Source organism: Mastigoproctus giganteus, chromosome 7, assembly GCF_048544385.1.
Source record: "Mastigoproctus giganteus isolate SK-2022 chromosome 7, ASM4854438v1, whole genome shotgun sequence".
Lineage (NCBI taxonomy): Eukaryota > Metazoa > Arthropoda > Arachnida > Uropygi > Thelyphonidae > Mastigoproctus > Mastigoproctus giganteus.
In genome coordinates, this window is record NC_143581.1 from 102136725 (window position 1) to 102157365 (window position 20641).

General features: G+C 36.6%; 1 protein-coding gene across 5 annotated transcripts in view; it reads left to right on the plus strand.

Annotated features, from left to right (window-relative positions):
* Marf1 (meiosis regulator and mRNA stability factor 1-like protein) overlaps nt 1–20641 on the plus strand; it is a 1146796-nt gene that overhangs the window by 663384 nt on the left and 462771 nt on the right. For all 5 annotated transcript variants that reach the window (XM_090377798.1, XM_090377799.1, XM_090377800.1 and 2 more), the window contains one exon: nt 15145–15375. In XM_090377798.1, the coding sequence (XP_090233924.1) occupies nt 15145–15375 (231 nt within the window). The remainder of the gene's footprint in view (nt 1–15144; nt 15376–20641) is intronic.

Consider the following 20641-nt stretch of genomic DNA (forward strand, 5'->3'; position numbering starts at 1 on the left):
CCATTAAAGTTTTTTTTGTGAATTTCATCTCAAGATTCTTCAATGATTCTTAAGGCATCTAAAATATTGAATTGTTTCCAAAAGTCTTTAACAGATATCTCACTATTTTGTCTCATAGCTTCGTTCAGACGTGCAAATGAACGTCTCATGTAGTAAGCCTTAAATGTGTTGATGACTCCCTGGTCCATTGGTTGAAGCAAGCTGGTTGTGTTTAGAGGCAAAAACACAACTTTCACACGTGGGTCGAAATTAATTAGGGTGACAGGAGGGTGACTGGGTGCATTGTCAGTAAGAAGCATCACTTTAAATGGAATCTGTTTAGACTTGCAATATCGTTTGACTTCGGGTATGAAGTGGTGACCAAACCAGCCCTCAAAAACGGAAGCTGTCACCCAAATTTTATGATTTGACTTCCAAATCACTGGTAAGCTAATTTTAGATATATATTTTTTAAAACTCTTGGGTTTTCAGAGCGATAAATTAAGAGCTGCATTCCTGCCAACCATCACTGTCAATTGGTCTTTGGAAACCTTAAAGCCTGGAAAGTTTTTTTCATCACGTGCAATAAAAGTTCTTTTAGGCATCTTCTTCCAGAACAGGCCAGTCACCTTCTTCTATCATAGCCTTGAGTGTCTCAGGAAAAGAAGATGCAGCTTCTTTATTGGCACTTGCCGCCTCTCCAGACTCCGCGATACTGTGCCAGTTACAGTGAGTTTTAAATCGGTTGAACCAACCATTACTAGCTACAAAGTTTTCATCTTTGCCCACCTCCCCGCTTAGCTTGATAGCACACAGTGTTCTGATTGACTGGACAATTCTTCACTTTTACTTGATTATCACACCATAACTTCAGCATTGTTTTCATTTCAGCAATAATACCATGACATTTATGAATTATGCTTGAGTTCAAGGATTGAGCATTTTTCGCCGCTTCGAGAATTCTTTCTTTATCTTTTATGATTGTTCTTACTGTGGATTCCGTTAGCTCAAACTTCTTTGCCAATTCACAAATTTTCATTCTGCTATCAAAATCCTTGATAATTTTAAGTTTACATTCCAGAGATATCGTTTTCCTTTTATTACTAGGTGCAGAAGAATCAGATTTACTTCGTTTGAACGACATAGTTTTTTTAAGGGTTCAGAAAACGTATAACAAAACAATCTTAACTTTTGTCGATCGTAGAATCTTAATTGTGCACATAGTTCGCGTGAAACACGTCCAATTCGTATCACAGCAAGAGAAACATTGATGGTCGTTTTTCATATGCCATTGGTATACGGATCGACCGATCCATTTCTCTCATGAAAATGATGTAATTTTCGACAAAAGTTGAGCATGAATTCGAACACACACATATAAATATGACAGTTGGAATACAAATTCTTGTATATGTGTGCAGTGCAGCTCATGCGGCAGCAAAGTTGAATTTTGTTCATCTTTCGCTCTCACTCTCCGCCGTCACACCATATATCGATAGCATATGAAAAACGACCTTGAAGATAGTGGGCAGCAGTGTTGCCAAACGAAAAAATCAAGAACCGTGTAACTCCGAGTTCGCATAAGTCGGGGTATTATTGTACTGCATAATAGTAGCAGTTACTCCAGAGTAATGTACCAGCTGTGTGGTACTACACTCAAGGTAGTAGAGAATCAAAAGGACCTGGGGGTAATTGTGCAGTCAGATATGAAGTGATGTACTGGCTGTGTAGTACTACACTTAAGGTAGTTAGGGGTGCTGTGACCCTATGTGCCACCAGTAAGCGAAATCAAATTTGCCACCCCAAAATATTTGGATTAAAAAATAAAATAAGGCATAAATAATTATAATTCATTTATTGAAAAAGAAAAGAATTACAACATATCTCACATATAATATAATGAAACAATTAACAAATATAACAAAATCATTCTGAAAATAAACTTTAAATATTAAATCGCAGTAATTGTACAATAATAAAATAAAAGGAAAATTATACAAATTCATGTTTCCTTGCTTTAAGAGATGCGAATTTATTAATTATTTCATTTATATTTATTTGTTCCAAAAGATCATTTTCTATTGAAATTATTGCGAAATTAGAGTCGTTGTCGAGACATTTTCAATCGTAAATAATTTTTGATTAATTTTAATTTTGAAAATCTCCGTTCACCTGAAGCAGTTGAAATTGGTAAAGTGAAACTGGAAAAATTCTTAATGCAACGGCTACATTTGGAAAAGTATTTATAAAATCATTTTTAAAAAAATATTGTAACACTTCAAATGAAGTATACACCAATGAGCCAAAACATTATGACCAGCGAGTCGTTATGCAAATCGAAGCAACTGGAGGTGAACTACGGCGCATGCGTGGGTCGGGACACTGTATAAAAAACACCTGATACTGAGCTCCGTTAATCAGTGTTACTCTTGTTCAGATGGGAAAGGCAGCAGACTTAAGCGAGTTTGACAAAGGCCAAATTATAATGGCCAGACGACTGGGTCAGAGAATATCCGAAACAGCATGACTGGTGGGATGCTAATGGTCAGCCGTGGTTAGTACCTACCGAAAGTGGTCCGAAGAGGGGAAACGCACGAACTGCCGGCAAAGTATTGGACGACCATGGCTCGAGGTGAGCAAAGGCTCTCCCGGATGGTTGTGGCAACAGAAGGACGATTGTGGTGCAACTCGCTGGTAATTGGAATGATGGTGATGGGAGTAATGTGTCACAACATACAGTACAGCGAACCCTGCTGAAAATGGGGCTGCGTAGCCACGTGCTGCTCCAAGTCCCCATGCTAACCACAGTTCACCAGCATCAGCGCCAACATGGGCACGCGAGCATCGAAACTGGATATTGAGTGATTGGAAGAAGGTCTTCTTTTCCAATGAATCACAATTCCTGTTGCACAATGTGGACAGCCAGGTACGTGTGATTCGTTTACCTTGGGAAGTGGTGGTGCCTGGATGCACCATGGGACGCAAACAAGCCAGTGGCAGCGGTTTCATGCTTTAGGCAATGTTCTGCTGGGATACCCTGGGTCCAGTCATCCATGTGATGGGCACTCTAACGTCTACCATCTACCTAAACATCATTGCTAACCAGGTACACCCTTTCGTTGTAATGGTCTTCCTCTTTCAGCAGGATAATGCGCCGTTCCACACCACCCGGATTGTTTGAGACTGGTTCGCGGAGCATGAGGAAGACTTCCAGGTTCCTCAGACATCAGTCCCATCAAGCATCTGTGGTTTGTGTTGGAATAGCAACTCTGATCTGCAGCGTCTCAACCGTGGACCTTACAGGATCTGCTGGTTACATGTTGGTACCATATACCACAAGATGCATTTAGAAATCTTGTAGCGTCCATGCATTGCCGGGTACGAGCTGTTTTGGATGCTGTTGTTTTTGTTGTAGTAATTTGGTTTTTAGGAGCATTAGCAACTAAGGCCATATTGCTCCGGGGATATGCAGTGGTCATTCCCTGACCTTTCCGCATCCTCCATATTTGGTGGTCAAGGGCTCAAATCCCGGTCTAATCAAGAAGCGTGTGCTACGCACTGCTGCTCCTGCCCACCTGGCTACAGAAGTGCTGTTTTGGATGCATGTGGAGGACCAACATAATATTAGGTAGGTGATCATAATGTTCTGGCTCATCGGTGTAAATTTATATTCAATATAAATTTGAAGTACTCTAAGTTCTTCAGATAATGCTAAACCATCAATATCAGGCTGATTACGATCAGTATCACTTAACTTAATATGTAAATCTTTGCAATGATTTTATAAATCTTCATCTGACCATTTTTTTTTTTTTTAAATTCAGAATTATAAAAGTATTTAAATATTTCTACATGTACTGTCGTATTTGTAAACCTTTCAAGTTAATGAGAAAATTGTTGTGTCCATAATTTGAAAGAAAAAAATTAATTTTGAAATTTTGTTGCAGATTCTGAATACCTTCATCTCTACTTTCATAATCAAAATGATGTTTTTTTTCAATGCCAATGATAGCAGCCATATTATTAGCCGAATCGAGAATATTTTTTGACTGCTTCCTCTATGCTATTTTCTTTAAAATATTTCATGATATTTTCTAGAAATTCAAGAGCTTGATATATATCCGAATCTTTATCATGCCAAATTATAATTGAACAAAGAAACTTATGAGATATTATTTTTAAGACTATTGATTTAGCATGATTCCTTGTATCCATATTTTTATTTTCATCTTCGGTGATTATTGCAAAATACTAGAAATGAATAGCTTCGCTAGTATTTCTGGTATTTTATCTGTAATATTTTGTGAAATATTTCAATTATTTAATCACCCAAATAATACACAATATTTTTTGATTCAGATTTCCGAATATGGCGAATATGTTCTGCCATAACTGAATCAAATTTAGCAATTGTTGCAGAAAGTTTTAAAAAGTTACCATTGTCATTTTCGTATAAATCTTTTAAAGATCCCCTTGAATGCTATACATTGCCTTGCTAAAAATAGTATCATACATATTATTCTGGCTGAACTCCAAAACATGGGTATCTCTGTTGCGGGCATGGCCGAAGAACGAAGTGATGGTCCGGTCGAGTTCTGTGATTGGCTGATTATTGCGAATGCATAATATACCTCATTTTGCTTTTCTAATTGTTTGATTGGATGCAAATTCGCTTCTGATTTTAGTGGGAAATGCCAAATTATCATGCTGTTGTTTAGTCGTCATCATGCTGCCCTCGGTTATTGTGTTTTAGTTATTCCGGTTTGCAAAAAGGATGGAAGACTGTAACTGAATGATGTATGAGTGTGAATTTGATACCTTTGGAATACAGTACATGTTTTCAGTGTGGTGTTTGATGAAGGGTACTGGCATGCCTGGACTGATGAGAATTTTTTTTTTTTTTTTCTTTTTGTTTTGCTTTCAAGTTGATTCTTGACAATTTGATGTGTTCCGCAGGAATTGTATATGTGAATTGCTGGTATCAGATTCTCCTTTTGTTCTGGGGAAGCAACTCCCAGAAAAAAGAAGAAACGTTTCTGTTCACATGCATGACCAATTCTCATTATTAATACACACAAAATCGTCTAGTAATGGGTGTGTTAAGGGGAAGTCTTGTCTGAGCATTTTGATTGGATACTACGATGTAATTACAAAGGGAACTGGGTGCAAGGAATAATTTTGATATCATATATTTGGATCTTCGAAAGGCTTTTCATACTGTTGCACATGGAAGACTGCTGCACAAATTGGAGCAGTGTGGCATTGGAGGAAAATCTGGTATGGATAAAGAGATGGTTGAGTGGGAGAAGACAGAGTGGTAATCAATGGACACTGCTCTTCGTGGACTAACATTATTAGTGGAGTCCCCCAGGGTTCAGTATTGGGTCCATTGTTTCTTTCTGTATTTATTAATGATATTGATGATGGTATATCAGGCATAATGTCTAAGTTTGCAGATGATACTAATAGAACACACTTGTATACGAAAAGATCTAAACTAATTTATATTTACCATAGGCTTCTTTATCACATAATTTATATGCATCCCATGCATTTTTCCAGTTACATGGACCCATCTGGTAGGATTCTGAGACTTTTGCAATTATTAATGACCTCGCACAGATTATTCTTTTATCTCCAAGAATACCAGACAATCTTAACCATGCAGCCAACACACTTAAAATCTTTTTCTCACAAACAATCCTAAGTACACTGTCGAGGGAAGTGGTCCTGTAGGCACCTCAGATCACAATTTGGTAATGGTCTGTTCTCCAACAGAACCTTTCTCTCATGGCCATTTTTAATCTCGTGTTTTTTTTGCATTACAAGAATTCGAAATGGGATGAACTGCAAGATTTCTTTTCTTCTTTTCCTTGGCCGGATTTCTGTTTCAAATCTTCCAATGTCAACATTTGCTCAGATCATGTTAGTGAAATTATTCTTGTTTTTTTTATTTTTTTTTCCAGTTTTTTTTTTTTTTTTTTGAAATTGATGTTTCTTCTGTGAGTCATGTTTTAACATGTGATTTGGGAATGTGGTTTGGTTTTTCCACATTTGTCTGACTAGATCTTCATCAATGTGCCGAAGTTTAAAATTTGCCTGGTCGACTGCTGTTTTTCTCAAAGGAAAATTGTTATAGTCCTCAAATGTCATCTGTGTACTTCTAAAACAAACATCCTTACTTTATTGTTTTTTTTTTTTTTTTTTTTGTGGAATATTCTGATCCAGACAGGTTCATATTTTTAGCCAGGTCCAGTTTGGTGAAAGCCCTCATTCCATTTGGTTATCATTATTTTAGCATATGCCACCATCTGTACTCTTTCTTACACAGTAGGTGTTTGCCAAAACACCCATTCTGTATTTCTAAAGAGAACTTCCAATATAATGTTACATTTTTATCAGTAAATGCCTTTATAAAGGTATCTACAAATTATTTGTAAATAATAGATAATATTAAAAATTGCCATTAATTTATACAGTCTATGCTAGCTAAACATGTGAACATTGAGTCAAGTTTAACAAGTTACAACAATGCTCCTGAACTCCAGAAGGCATACAGTTTGGCTGATCTTAGGTAAAAACATAATTCAGGAACTTATACTTAACTTTTGGTATAATATGATATTTACAATATCTCATAATTCAAAAAATTGATAATTTAGGGCAAATAATATGAATTTTTTAGTTAATATATTTTTAATGGCCCTGGAAATTATTTCATCCTGGATCTCATGAATACATCATTGTTCATGCAGTACCAATGATGAACTCATCACTGGTACTGCATGAACAGTATATAAATGGTGCTATAGTCTTAGAATTTTAAATTTACTTGAATATATTTTGCACCAAATTAGAAAAATAAAATTCATTCAAATTTTCACTTTATTTTCATAGTATTTTTATTTATAAATACTTTTATATATTTATTATTTAACTGTTTCTGGAGTGAATTCTCTGAAGGTATGTTGGCTCTGGACTGTGAGTTTTCCACTAGTTTTGGAAAATTACTCCAATTGGTTCAATTGGGGTAAGTTTCTTAGTGAGTTTTGTAAATGTGGAAAAATTAAATCTTTCTGTAAGTGTTTTTAAATATTGATTTGTTCTAATTTTGACTTGGTTATCCAAAATTAAAGTAAAATTATTGTCCAAAATCAAATCAGAATTTTTTAAAAAAATCTAACAAAAGTAGAATTAAACATAAAATTAAAATCTCATTATTTTTCTTTTTTGATGAAGATAAGTGCAATAAATAAGTGATTTCCACACTTATTTATCACATGACTCATCTATCAAATTCAGGATCAGAATTTTTTAGCCACTTGTTTTTTGGTAACAGGGAAAGTATGAGCAATAGCAAATCCCCCCCCCCCCTAATCTTTTTGGCAGATGCAGAAAAAGTCTGCTTATTTGATTTAACATTTATAATACAGCCACTCCCCAAATTTTCAGCCACGCGTCGGAATTTTCCTAAATGCTTATGCAGCACTCGCAAATTAGATTGGATTTGATTGAAGCAAAAAAGAAATGCTCGGCGAACATGTAAATAAAATTTATTCATTTTTTTTTTTTTTTTATCTCATGTACAGGAAAAAATGCAAAAGTGTACAAAATTACAAAAATTTCAAAATTATAAAATTACAAAAAGAGAGAGGAGACAGGCATAACATCGGCAAGCTTTACATTTTGATCATCGTTGCCAGAATTAACTCTCCAGCTGATAAGCACGCCGCTGCTGAAGTTGAGGGCTGTGGAGATTTAGAAGGAGTTTTTTTTCCAACACATCACAATTTCTCTGCAGCTGCAGAATCAGCACTGGCGACTTCACCACATACTTTAATGTTTTGTACACCAGTGCGATGCTTGAATCTATTAAACCCACCCATTGCTTGCCACAAACATGACTTGGGGTTCACCGTACTTATCCTTAATATCTTCATAAATACTTCTTGCTTTTGTTTGAATGGCCACATTGGACTCAGGTACACTTGCTTCTGAATCTGATTTTCCATCCATATCATTAACAGATTTTCCATCTTCGATAAAGCACCTTGAACGCTGTTTTGTGATCACTGTTGATATTAAATGCGTTGATCCTTTTATGTGCGCACTGCTCTTTTATATGCACACTGTCCCTTAAAATAGTATGCACTGTTGAAGAGCGAGACCTAATTTCGTGCAATTGATGACAAACTTTGTCCTGCTTTGTACTTCTTAATTTAATCATCTTCATTTCTAAATAAATTTTGTTTCGTTTCCTAGCACTGCCAGCACTTTCACTTTCCACTGGTCCTTTCCCTTCACCATTATAATAAGTAAATATGAATGAAGAGAAGATAATGAAAATTTATTTGTTTTTTATGTGATTGAAGATTTCAGCGAAGAGAAACTCATTTCACCGTAATACCGTAACATAAAAACCCACAGAATTCCAGTTATCGGTATTAGCGCAAATGCAATAAGATCGAGTTTACTACCCATTTATAATAGATTGTGCTAACAGAAAAGCCCAGTAAACTAGAAAGTGAAAATTGATTTTATTGTTTTATGGTAGGGACCTCCAGAAATATGCTTTAGAAAAATATCACAAAGGTTTTCAAAATTGATACTTATAACAGAACATATAATAACGATGAAAGTGTAGTGCAATTTCCATTATACAAATCGGCTAAGGTAAAGAAAGCCTGCAAAAGTTCGATTAAATTTACCGGTAAAAGTACTTTACCGAAATGGCATCTGTATTGTTGCTCGCTCAGTAAACTGATGGTGGGTGTTATTGGTCTGAAGTAGAAGTTTTTTTTTTTTTTTTTATGAAAACCCCAAACACGAAAGGTATCAAAACCTATAGTACTTAGTACCGTGCATGGGTTGAAGGGAAGTATGGGGGGAAGGGGGGATGCCGGAAACTTTGCTCTAGAGACTAAACATGGGTTTCACCACTTCAAGCCTCCAATAAGCAAAGTGGTGGTATTTCACCGGTTGATGAAAGTCATCTACCACCTAAGATAACTACAGGAGCTTGAAACCCTCCCAAAATGGAGGGGCAGGTAACCTGACCTTTTTTCTTTAGAATCACTAATTGAATTAACTAATTGAATCACGAACAGAGTCATATTGGAAGTTCTGGCGTCGTAAAAAATGTTCGCAACATAGTTTCACCGGCAAACTTTTCAAAATTTGCCGTGCTTCTCGTGTGGGCTTCCTTTGCTTTTTTTTTTTTTTTTTTTTTTTTCATAATAAACAATTTATCTGCTAGTCCACCAGTGAGTCTGAAGAAAGAAGGTCAGGTTACCCCCTCCACTTCGGGAGGGTTTCAATCTCCCATGGGATTCAATTTCTACTCCTGACCGATAACACCCAACCATTGTTTACCGAGCAAGCAACAATACAAATGCTGTTACGGCAAAGTACTTTTACTGGTAAATTTCATCAAACTTTCGCATGCTTCTCGTGCCGGCTTTCTTTACCTTTGCTTAAAAATCACCTTTTAGAGAAATAAATAGCTTAGTTATATAGCGAAAATTTCAACTTCTGAGGTCTTTCAACAAATTACCAAAAAAAAAAAAAAAAAAATGTGTTATTGGATTCATATTATAATATTTTCACGATACCTCCATTTATTCATTTATTCCTACGGGATGCAAAATATGTTTCCAAGATTTTTTTAAATTTGCACTGGCCAGCAAAAACTTATGTTAAGCCAAATTTCCATAAATGAAGTATTACGTAAGCCAGGGAGTTGCTGTACTTATAATGGCCTGATAGATGCAATCTGCTCCTCCTTCAATTTTAAAAACAGTTTTCATGCTGCCATTGATGATTATGTATGATTATACTATGATTATATACTAGTAGATAGCATTGCTCACTTAAAGATTTCAAGACAATTCATGTATGAATGAAAACATTATTTAAAACTTCTTGGAAAAACATATGTTCATATATGAATACAATATTCTTGAACGAACATACATACGTTGGTTTCAAGGTTTATTGTGATAATCTAGTCAGGAAAATGGGTAACATGTTTTGTAAAGATGATAGGTGGACTTGAACCAAGGCGTGTCTGCCAGGATCAATGCTTATTGCCAATAGATTGTCCTATTTCAAAGCAGGTAAAGAGAACACTATTATTTGTTTGGGGATTAATGATATTAAATGGACATGAGCTGATTATTTGTTGAATAAGTACAAGGCCACACTAAAAATGCAATAAGTTAGGTCAAAATATATGATAGGAAGGATTATATGGGTGGGGGGATTATTATCAGTGTAGTGTGCATTTGTAGGTAGAAGGAATCTGTTTTGTAGAGATTTGATTCATTTAAATAAAGTTGGTACAAGAGTTTTTGCCAGTATGAATGAGGTTACATTAAAGTTTCAGGGATACTACTGATGCGGGAACAGTTGTAATTCTGATATATGTTTAACTGATGACATGAGTCAAAGTAATGAATATATCTCAAGGGTACTTTGTTTTTTGCTACAACAGCTGATATTGGCAAGAGGTCCCAATAGTAGCAATGTTTCAAACAAAAAGGAGGTGTGTTTTTTGAAACATTACTACCTGAGGCTGCTAAGGAAACAAAGCTTTTATAATTTTGAGCAGTGTGGCAGGGTAGTAAACTGTACAAGAATACTTATTCTTAACTGTTTCTACAGTATTGTTAGAAGTTTTATCAATAAAATGAGTGAATTTGAACTCTTCATTAGGAAAACTAATGATGAGTTTTTAATGCAGACATACTAGGACTAATGGAAATGTTCTGCCACTCAGCACTGGATGGTGCATTTCACTATAGAACGTATCACGTTAGGAATGATAGAGACGTGAGAGGGTGGGGTCGTGAATATTCCTGCCATTATAGAATCTGTGGTGTGAGTTAGTTGGAAGCAAAGATATAATGAGAGTAGAAGTAATCTACAGACCAGAAGCTCGTCAAGAGCATGACAAGAGTCTCAACAAGCAGATGTGAATGTCCGAAGTCTTATTATAGGTGATTTCAATCTGCCTCTAATTAATTAAAGAAAATGTGAGAGGAAACTTGCCATCGAACAAAATTTTTAAATAAACTAGATATTTATTATTTGTACCAGCACATAAGAGAATATTTTAGACCTGATTATTACTCTTGAGTTAGATGGCATTGTAGGGCTCGTGGTACAGGTGTCATTTGACAGGAAGAGAACATGCAGTCATTAGTTGGAAGGTGGATGTTGTACTTTTTAATGATAAAGCATATGTTTTTATTTTAGCTTCAAAGGGGACTATGACAGTTTAAGACTACATGGCATCTGTCAACTGGGCAAGTTGCAAAGGGAGGATTATTGCAAAGCAATAGTCACAGAAACCTTGAACGCATACATATGAGTCAAATGAGTAAGGAAATATAGCACATAGAAGATGCCAAGATGAGTGCACACAGAGACAGTGTAATAGAGAGAAGAAAAAAGATAGCAGTGAAGAAAGTTACAGAGTGATGACAAGTAGTAGTAGTGGCACATGATGCAAGAAAGCAAGTGTAGGAGCTTATGCAGCATCAGCCAAAAAAAAAAAAAAAATCACACCATTCCCTCCAAATGCCTGTCCAGTTCCTCCTTAAATTTATTTAACCTATCAACTTCTACAACGACAGATGGAAGTTTGTTCCAGCAATTAACCACCCGCTGGCTAAAGGAAATTTCCGCACATCTATTCTACATCTGTCCTTTCTTAATTTGAACTTATGTCCCCGTAGGTTGGTAATCTGAACAAGTGGAAGGATCCCATCAGAATTCAGCGTGCTCAACCCATTCAAGGCCTTATAGACCTCAATCAGATCACCGTGCAGGTGCCTAGTCTCCAGCCACTGCAATTTGCAGAACTTAAGCCTCTCTTGGTAAGAGAATCCCTTCATTCCCCTCACCAATCGTGTTGCTCTTCTCTGTACACGCTCAAGCAAATCTACATCCTTCCTAAAATGAGGCCTCCAGACCTGTACGCAGTACTCAAGGTGTGGCCTGACCATTGCCTTATACAGAGGGACAATCACCTCCTTTTCCCTGCTAGCAAAATTCCTATATATCATTGACAAAACCCCATGACCTGCCCTAGCAGCCTGTCTGCACTGCTCAGAAAACTTCATATCTGACTACACAATTACTCCCAGGTCTTTTTCATTTTCTACCACCTTAAGTGTAGTACCACACAGTTGGTACGTTTCTCTGGGGTTACTTCTACCCATATGCAGTACTTTGCATTTGTCAAGGTTGAACTTCAGTTGCCACTTCTTAGCCCATCTGCCCAAATTATCTAGATCCTGTTGCAGTAGCACACTGCCATTACTGTCATTAACAACCCTGCCAACCTTTGTGTCATCTGCAAACTTCGACATTAAGCCTGATATACCTTCATCAATATCATTGATAAATACACAAAACAACAGTGGACCCAACACCGAACCCTGTGGGACTCCACTAATAACATTAGTCCACGAAAAGCAGCACACCCATTGATTACCACCCTCTGTCTTCTCCCACTTAACCATCCTTTTATCCATTGTAGCAACTTACCCTTAATACCATTCTCCTCCAATTTGTACAGTAGTCTTCCATGCGCAACAGTGTCAAAAGCTTTCCTGAAATCCAAGTATATGATATCAAAATTATTTTTTGCATCCAGTTCCTTTGTGACCACATCATAATAACCAATCAAATTTGTCAGACAAGACTTTCCCTTAACAAACCCATGCTGTGTTTGAATTATTGCTGCAGTCTTGTCTAGATGATCCTGCAATGCATCTTTAACCAGCGACTCCATTATTTTACCCGGAACAGAAGTTAAACTAACTGGTCTGTAATTACTCGTGTCACCCTTCGATCCACCTTTGTGAATTGGGGACACATTTGCACATCTCCAGTCCGTGGGAACCTCCCCTGAGTCCAAGGATGCTCTCATAATTATGGCTAAGGGTTTGCTTAGTTGCTTTGCCGCCTCCTTTAAAATAACTGGATAGATCCCTTCCACCCCTGGTGCCTTTCTTATGTTTAACTTCAACAATTTCTCCTCCACTTTGCTCTCAGTTATTACAAAATCATTAAGCACACTGCTACAATTTGATAACCTTCTTCCATTTTCAAATTGTAATAATTCCTCACGTGTGAATGTAGATGCAAAATACTCATTCAGTTTGTTTGCTATCTGAGCAGGATCATCAACAGTCGAACCATCGATGTCAAGTGGACCAATCATATTCATCCCCTTCCTTTTAGAGTTTATATAAGTAAAGAAATCCTTGCTGTTTTTCTTAGCATCTTTTGCCAAAGATTTCTCGTAATCCACCTTCGCCTGCCGAACCTCCTTTGTGACCTGATTACAGACTAGCTTATATCTGCCACAGGCTTCTGCGCCACCTGATAATTTATATGCATCCCATGCATTTTTCTTCTCTGTCACGAGTCTCATTAGTTCATTTGATAACCATTTAGGCCTAAACCTTGAACGATATTTCTTAATCGGTATATAAAGTCTAGTAGCTTCCACGATTAATTCTTTGAATGCTTCCCACTTAGAATTTACTGTTTGTAACATCGTCAGTTGATCCCACTGTACAGAATTTAAAAACTGTCTGAGACCACTGTACTCCCCTTTACGGAAGCGAAAACCCTTTCCTTTACCCCTGACAGTAGTTACCTCTTTGAGTAAATCCCACTTCAGCACACTGTGATCACTGCCACCTAGTGGTTCCTTTATCTGCAAATTCTTAATACACGAATGATCACTGCTGATAACCAGATCAAGAGTGTTACTTTCTCTGGTTGCCTCTCGAACATGCTGCTGCAGAAAACAATCATCCAATAAATCTACAAAAGTCTGACTAGTGTGTGAGTGACCAACCCACAAGTTCCAATCAGTATCTGGGAAGTTAAAATCCCCCATTATAAGACATTCTGATTTACTGGCCCACTCTATTTCTCTGTACAATTGTTCATTGTACTCATTCAAAGTACTGAAGCCTACAAGATACAAGTTGATCTGTAATAGTGAAGGTTAAGGCATCACAGACTATGAGAAAGCACTATCTACCAGAGTAAAGATTAACAGAGACAAAGAGCTTACATATGTAAATACAAACTTAAATAAAAACAAATCAGATATATATTTTTTTCATTATATTTTTATTGTTATTTTTGACTTATTCTTTTTTTTTTATTTATTTATTTTTTTATTATTATTATTAGGTTTTTTTTTTTTTTTTGGTTGGTGCAGCAAAAGTCTTTGGCTTCCTTGCACTATATAGTTAATACTAAAATGCTGGAAAAGTTTAAGTTGCATAGAAACATCACCATTATTATTGTGAATAATTTATTTAGTCAAATTAAAAATTCCACAGTTTAATAAGGAGATTTCTAGAAATTTGTGTGGAACAATGATGGCTTTAATAAACCAGTACACTGGTGACTATCAGACCAGAACTGAATTTTTTGTTTTGCAAAAACTGGAATGAAAAACATTCAAAATATTTTCATAGTTTAGCTTCAGACCTATCCAACCAACTCTTCTTATTTTTTTCTTCTTTTTTTTTTTTTTTTGGATCATACTTCTGTTATATGTATTTCCTAAAAATTGTGGTCTACAGGAGTTGAAGTCCAGCAGCAATAAATATCTTCTGTCATCTCAACACGCAATATCATGTTATCTCAGCACAGGACTAGAGTACCATTGATTTCTGTAAGCTTTCCTTTTTAAAATTACTATACAAGAAAAAAAAATTCTGTGACAAGTAGTATACTTATTATCTCTTTTCTGCTTGGGATAATTTCATTTACAAACTTAATTTACTGTTTAAGAACCAATTATTTTCCACCTCTGTGATGTCACTGAGTAATGTACTTGTTTTAACCAGTTATTATTAATGTAGGCATTCGTTTTCAATTCTTGGTCAAGACAGAATCATATTTTGATGCTTGCCTACCATTATCTAGTGAAATGTTTTGCTGTAATTCCTTTTAAGTTATTTCAAGTAAAACAGTCAAGTTCTATTACTGATCTAAAAATACTTATATAATTCCATAATATGCAGCTATTTGAAAATTAGCTTTTCATTTATTAGTGGAGGCATGCATAAAAATTAACATTCCAATATTTTAATAGAATATACCCAAAACAAAAGTTATATCTTACAGATTCTTGGTCAGGGACAGAATCGACTTTTGACGCTCACTCACCGTTCTCAAATCAAACGTTTTGCTGCAGATCTTTTAAGGATACTGAAATCACGTGCAAGCAAACAGATTACTCTGTCTGAATTGCCTACTGTGTATGAGCAGAGCATAGGTAAACCATTAAATATTTCTGACTATGGTGTTTGTGAAATTGAAGATATGCTAACAGAAATTTCAGATAGCGTTGTTGTGGTAAGTTTTTTAATTTATAGCTTTGTTATAATTGAAGTATTTTATGTGTATATAAAATCTTTACCATAAGAATAATCTTCCATATTATATATAAATCAATTCTAGCAATTTCTCAGACAAGGCATTCATGTTATTTTTGATTAGCATTAGCATTAGTACAGGCACATGATGCAAGAAAGCAAGCTTATGTAGCATCAGCCAAAAAAACACCATTCTCATTTTGTCCATCCACTCGCTCCAAATGTGTATCTAGTTCTGCCTTCAATCTATTTAAGCTATCAACTTCTACAACGACAGATGGAACTTTGTTCCAACAATAATCACCCGCTGGCTAAAGGCAAACTTTTGAACAATCTATCCTTCAATTGTCTTTCCTCAATTTGAATTTATGCCATCTCTGGCAATTATTCTGAGCAAGAGGAAGAATCCCATCAGGATTGAGCATGCTCAAATCATTCAAGGCTTTATACACCTCAGTCAGATCACCTCGCAGGTGTAATTTGCAAAAATTTAAGCCTTTCTTCATAAGAGCAACCCTTTGTTCCATTCACTAATCTTGTTGCCCTTCTCTGTACTCGTTCCAACAGCTCTACATCCTTCGTAAAATGAGGCTTCCAGACCTGTAAGCAGAACTCAAGGTGTGGCCAGACCATTGCATTATACAAGGGGATAATCACCTCCTTATCCCTTCTAGAAAAATTCCTGTATATCATTGACAAGACACCATGAGCCAATCTTGCAGAATCTCTGCACTGCTAGAAAACTTCATATCTAACTGCACAATTATCATCAGGTCCTTTTCATTCTCTACCACTATCAGTGTAGTGATACATTACTCTGGAGTTACTGCTTCCCATATGCGGTACTTTACATTTCTCATGGTTAAACTTCAATTGCCACCTCTCAGCCCATCTGCTCAACTTTTCTAGATCCTGTTGCAGCCGACCTTCGTATCATCTGTAAACATGGACATTAAGCCTGATATACCATTATCAATATCATTAATATATACAGAAAACAACAATGAATCTGACACTGAACCCTGCAGGACTCTACTAATAACATTAATCCACGAAGAGCAGTGTCCATTGATTACCACACTGTCTTCTCCCACTCAACCATCCCTTTATCCATAGCAGCAATTTTCCTCCAATGCCACACTGCTCCAGTTTGTCCAGGATTCTTCCCTGTGCAACACTATCAAAAGCCTTTCTAAGATCCAAATATATGATATCAAAATTATTCTTTGCATCCAGTTCCTTTGTGACCACATCATAATATCCAGTCAAATTGGTCAGACAAGACTTCCCCTTAACAAATCCATGCTGTGTCTGAGCTATAACTGAAGTCTAGATGATCCTGTGATGCTTCTTTAACCAGTGCCTCCATTAATTTCCAAGGAACAGAAGTTAAACTAACAGGTCTGTAATTACTTGTGTCACCCTTTGATCCTTCTTTGTGGATTGGGGTCACATTTGCACAACTCCAGTCCATGGGTACCTCCCATGAGTCGAAGGAAGCTCTCATAATTATGGCTGAGGGTTTGCTTTCTTCCTTTGCTGCCTCCTTTAATATAACTAGATAGATCCCATCCACCCCAGGTGTTGGGGTGGATGGAATATGTGCCTTTCTTATGTTTATCTTGAACAATTTCTCCTCCACTTTACTCTCAGTTATTCAAGATCATCTAGCTTACTGCCAGAGTTTAATACACCTCTGGCATTCACCTTCCTGAACAACTCTTCATGTGTGAATGTAGATGCAAAATATTCATTGTTTGTTAGCTGAGCAGGATCATCAACAGTAGAACCATCATTATCAAGTCGACCAATCTGATTCATCCCCTTCCTTCCTTCTAGAGTTTTCATAAGTATAGAACGCTTTGCTGTTTTTCTTTGCATCCTTTGCCAAAGATTTTTCGTAATCTGCCTTTGCCTGCCTAACCTCCTTTGTGATTTAGTTACAGACCAGCTTATATTTATCATAGGCTTCCATGTCACCTGTTAATTTATATGTATCCCATATAAATTTCTGCTCTGCCACATGACTAATTAGTTCATCTGACATCCATTTAGGCCTGAATCTTGAACAATATTTCTTAGTTGGTATGAAAAGCCTAGTAGCTTCCAAGATTAATTCTTTGGATACTTCCCATTTTGAATTTGCTGTTGATAACATCATCAGTTGGTCCCACCGTACAGAATTTAAATATTGTCTCAGACCACCGTAGTCACCTTTATGAAAGCAAAAACTGTTCTCTTTACCCACTTATATAAGGTCCTAATTAGATCTCAGCTAGATTACATAGTACCTGTTTATGACTCAGCAAGTTAGAGCACCTTGGCCCATTTTGCACCCTCATCCAGCATTCTTCTCTTAGGATAGCAGGCGCCTCCGTAGCCAGGTGGGAAGGAGCAGCAGCGCGTAGCACACGCTTCTTGATTAGACCGGGGTTCGAGCCCGTCACCACCAAATACGGAGGATGCGGAAAGGTCAGGGAATGACCACCGCATATCCCGGAGCAATATGGCCTTAGTTGCTAATGCTCCTAAAAAAAAAAAAACCAACCAAATCTTAGGATAGCTCTAGGTATATACAGATCATCACCAGTTCAAAGTCTTTATGTTGAGGTTCACGAACCTCCACTTAGCATCAGAAGAAAGACATTGTTGATGAATTACTCAGCTAAAATTAAAATCCTGCCTACTCATCCTGTTTGGCCACTACTGCGTGATCATCATTGGAAAAGCCACTACGCAAATAAACCCAGAACAATTTGGCCTAATGGTATCAGACTGCAGAATCTAACAGAAAGCTGTAACATTCAACTTTATAATATCCTCAGAGAATCAAAAGATCCGGATCCACCATGGACTACCTTCATACTTTATTGTGGTGAATACTTTGAGCATTGAGGTCAAAGTTCTGTAGCAAGTACTAACATTCAACAACTACATTTTTCTCACACACAAAAATATCCCCACTTTACTTAGATCTACACTGATGGTTCAAAGTCTGACATTCAAGTAGGTTCAGCTGCTTTCTTCCTGAATGCTACTATCTCAATGTCACTTCCGGCCGAATGCAGGTTATACTGCAGAGCTCCATGCCATCAAGCTTGCCATGAAAAAGGTCTCACTCCTGTCAATAAATAAAAGCATAATATATATTGATTCACAGAATGCTCTTTTAGCTTTGAAAAGCAGTTCCACACCTAGCAGTCCTCTATTAAACCTTATAAAACATGAGCTGATATGTCTTCTTGAGCATCAGAAAACTGTTGTCTTCTCTTGGATCCCAGGTCATAGTGATATTCCAGGAAATTAATGTGCAGCTGATGCTGCAAAGCATTCCTCCAGCATAGCCTCACGAAATGATCTAGTCCCGTATTCTGATTACAGACACAATGTACTGAGAAGATGTATGGAAAAATGGACACTTCTGTGGAAAATGCAAACAAATAACAAGCTATTTAAACTAAAACCTGAACCACAAATATGGACATCTAGCCATCATAAAAATAGAAAAGAAGTAATATTAGCCAGAAGAAGTAATGATACTCACCTCAAACATCTCTACCTGCTTACAAGAAATGGCCACCCACAGTCTGCACACTGCTTCCTACCACTTACAGAAAAACATATAAACATAAACAAACTCCTTGAGTGTAACTTGTTCAACAATTCTCGACGAACATCATTTAGTTTCATTTCAGATCTACGACAATCTCTGTCTCTCAATAGCATCATAGGTAAAGAAGCAAATCTCTCTGAATACTTTCTCTATTTAAAACGAATTCAAATGTATGACCATTTCTAACTGCTTCCTGTACAGTTCGCATAAGTGATCTCAATTAATTTTGGAGATGCAATATGGCCTAAGTAGCCCTTGCGGCAGAAAATACCATAAAAAGTACTATAGATCTTGATTCCTCTTTCGTGTTTGGGGGTTCCATAAAAAAAAAAAATATATATCCACATCAAGTTGGCCAATATGATTCAGTCACTTCCTTCTGCTGTCAGTAAAGATTTCATTACTGAATTGTTGGTTTTCTTGGCATTCTTTGCTTCATAATCTGCCTAATCTTGTCCGCCCTCCTTTCTGATTAGATTACAGACTAGTTTATATTTACCATAGGTTTCTGTATCATCTGATAAATTATATGTATTTTTTTCCTTGAATTTTCTTCATTGCTACTAGTTTCATCAGTTCATCTGACATCGATTTAGTTCTGATCCTGAAACAGTATTTCTTAGTTGCTATGAAAAGCTTAACTTCCATGGACGTATTCAGGAGGGGCAGAGGCATATGTCCCCACTTAACCACATTATAAGTGTATGCATATAAGTGTTCTTAGGTCTATATAAAAAAAAAAAAAAAAAACACTCAAAAATCTGGTCATCATGCCCCTCCCCTCTTACAATGATACCTAGATACGATAGTGGCATCTTCTACAAATACTTCCCTGAATGCTTTCCATTTAGTATTTGCTGTTGGTGACATCAGATGTTTCCACTGTATAGAATAAAAAACTGTCCAAAACTGCTATAGTCACCCTTAGCAAAAGCCCTTTGCTTTATCCTTGACAGTAGTTAGGTTCTTAATTAAATCCCATATTAGTACACTCTGATCACTGCTACCCAGTGGGTCTTTCGCAGATTCTTAATGCATGAAGAATCACAACTAATAATCTGATCAAGAGTGTTGTTCCCCCTTGTCTAACTTGCTTCTGTAGAAAACAGTCAACCAATAAAACTACAAAATCTTGCTAGTGTGTGAGTGATCAATTCACATGTTCCATTCAATTTCTGAAAAGTTAGAATTCCTCTTTATATAAGACATTCTGATTTACTGACCCACTCTATTTCTCTGTAGTTGTTTGTTACATCACAGTCATTATGCCTATAACATAACCTTACTTTCATATTTGTTTTCTCATTGCTTTTGTCCCACTAAACTGATTCAACATTGCATTGGCCAACCATGCCTGCTGGATGCACTGGCTCAGATTTTATATGCTTCTTAACCTCTTCCCCCCCCTCCTGCCCTGCCTACCCTTTTAATAATAGCATGATGTTCCTCCAAAAGGAGCTATTGTTGTCAACAATAATGATATAGTCATAACTGTTATTACTCAAGAATGTTCTACAAACATTGCTTGCATTTTGGTTTCTACTGACTCGATATCACTTTACCTAGTTTCTCTATACTGCCCTCCTTCGGAGGATGTGAATAACTCCTTACATACATTGGATAGAATTTGCCT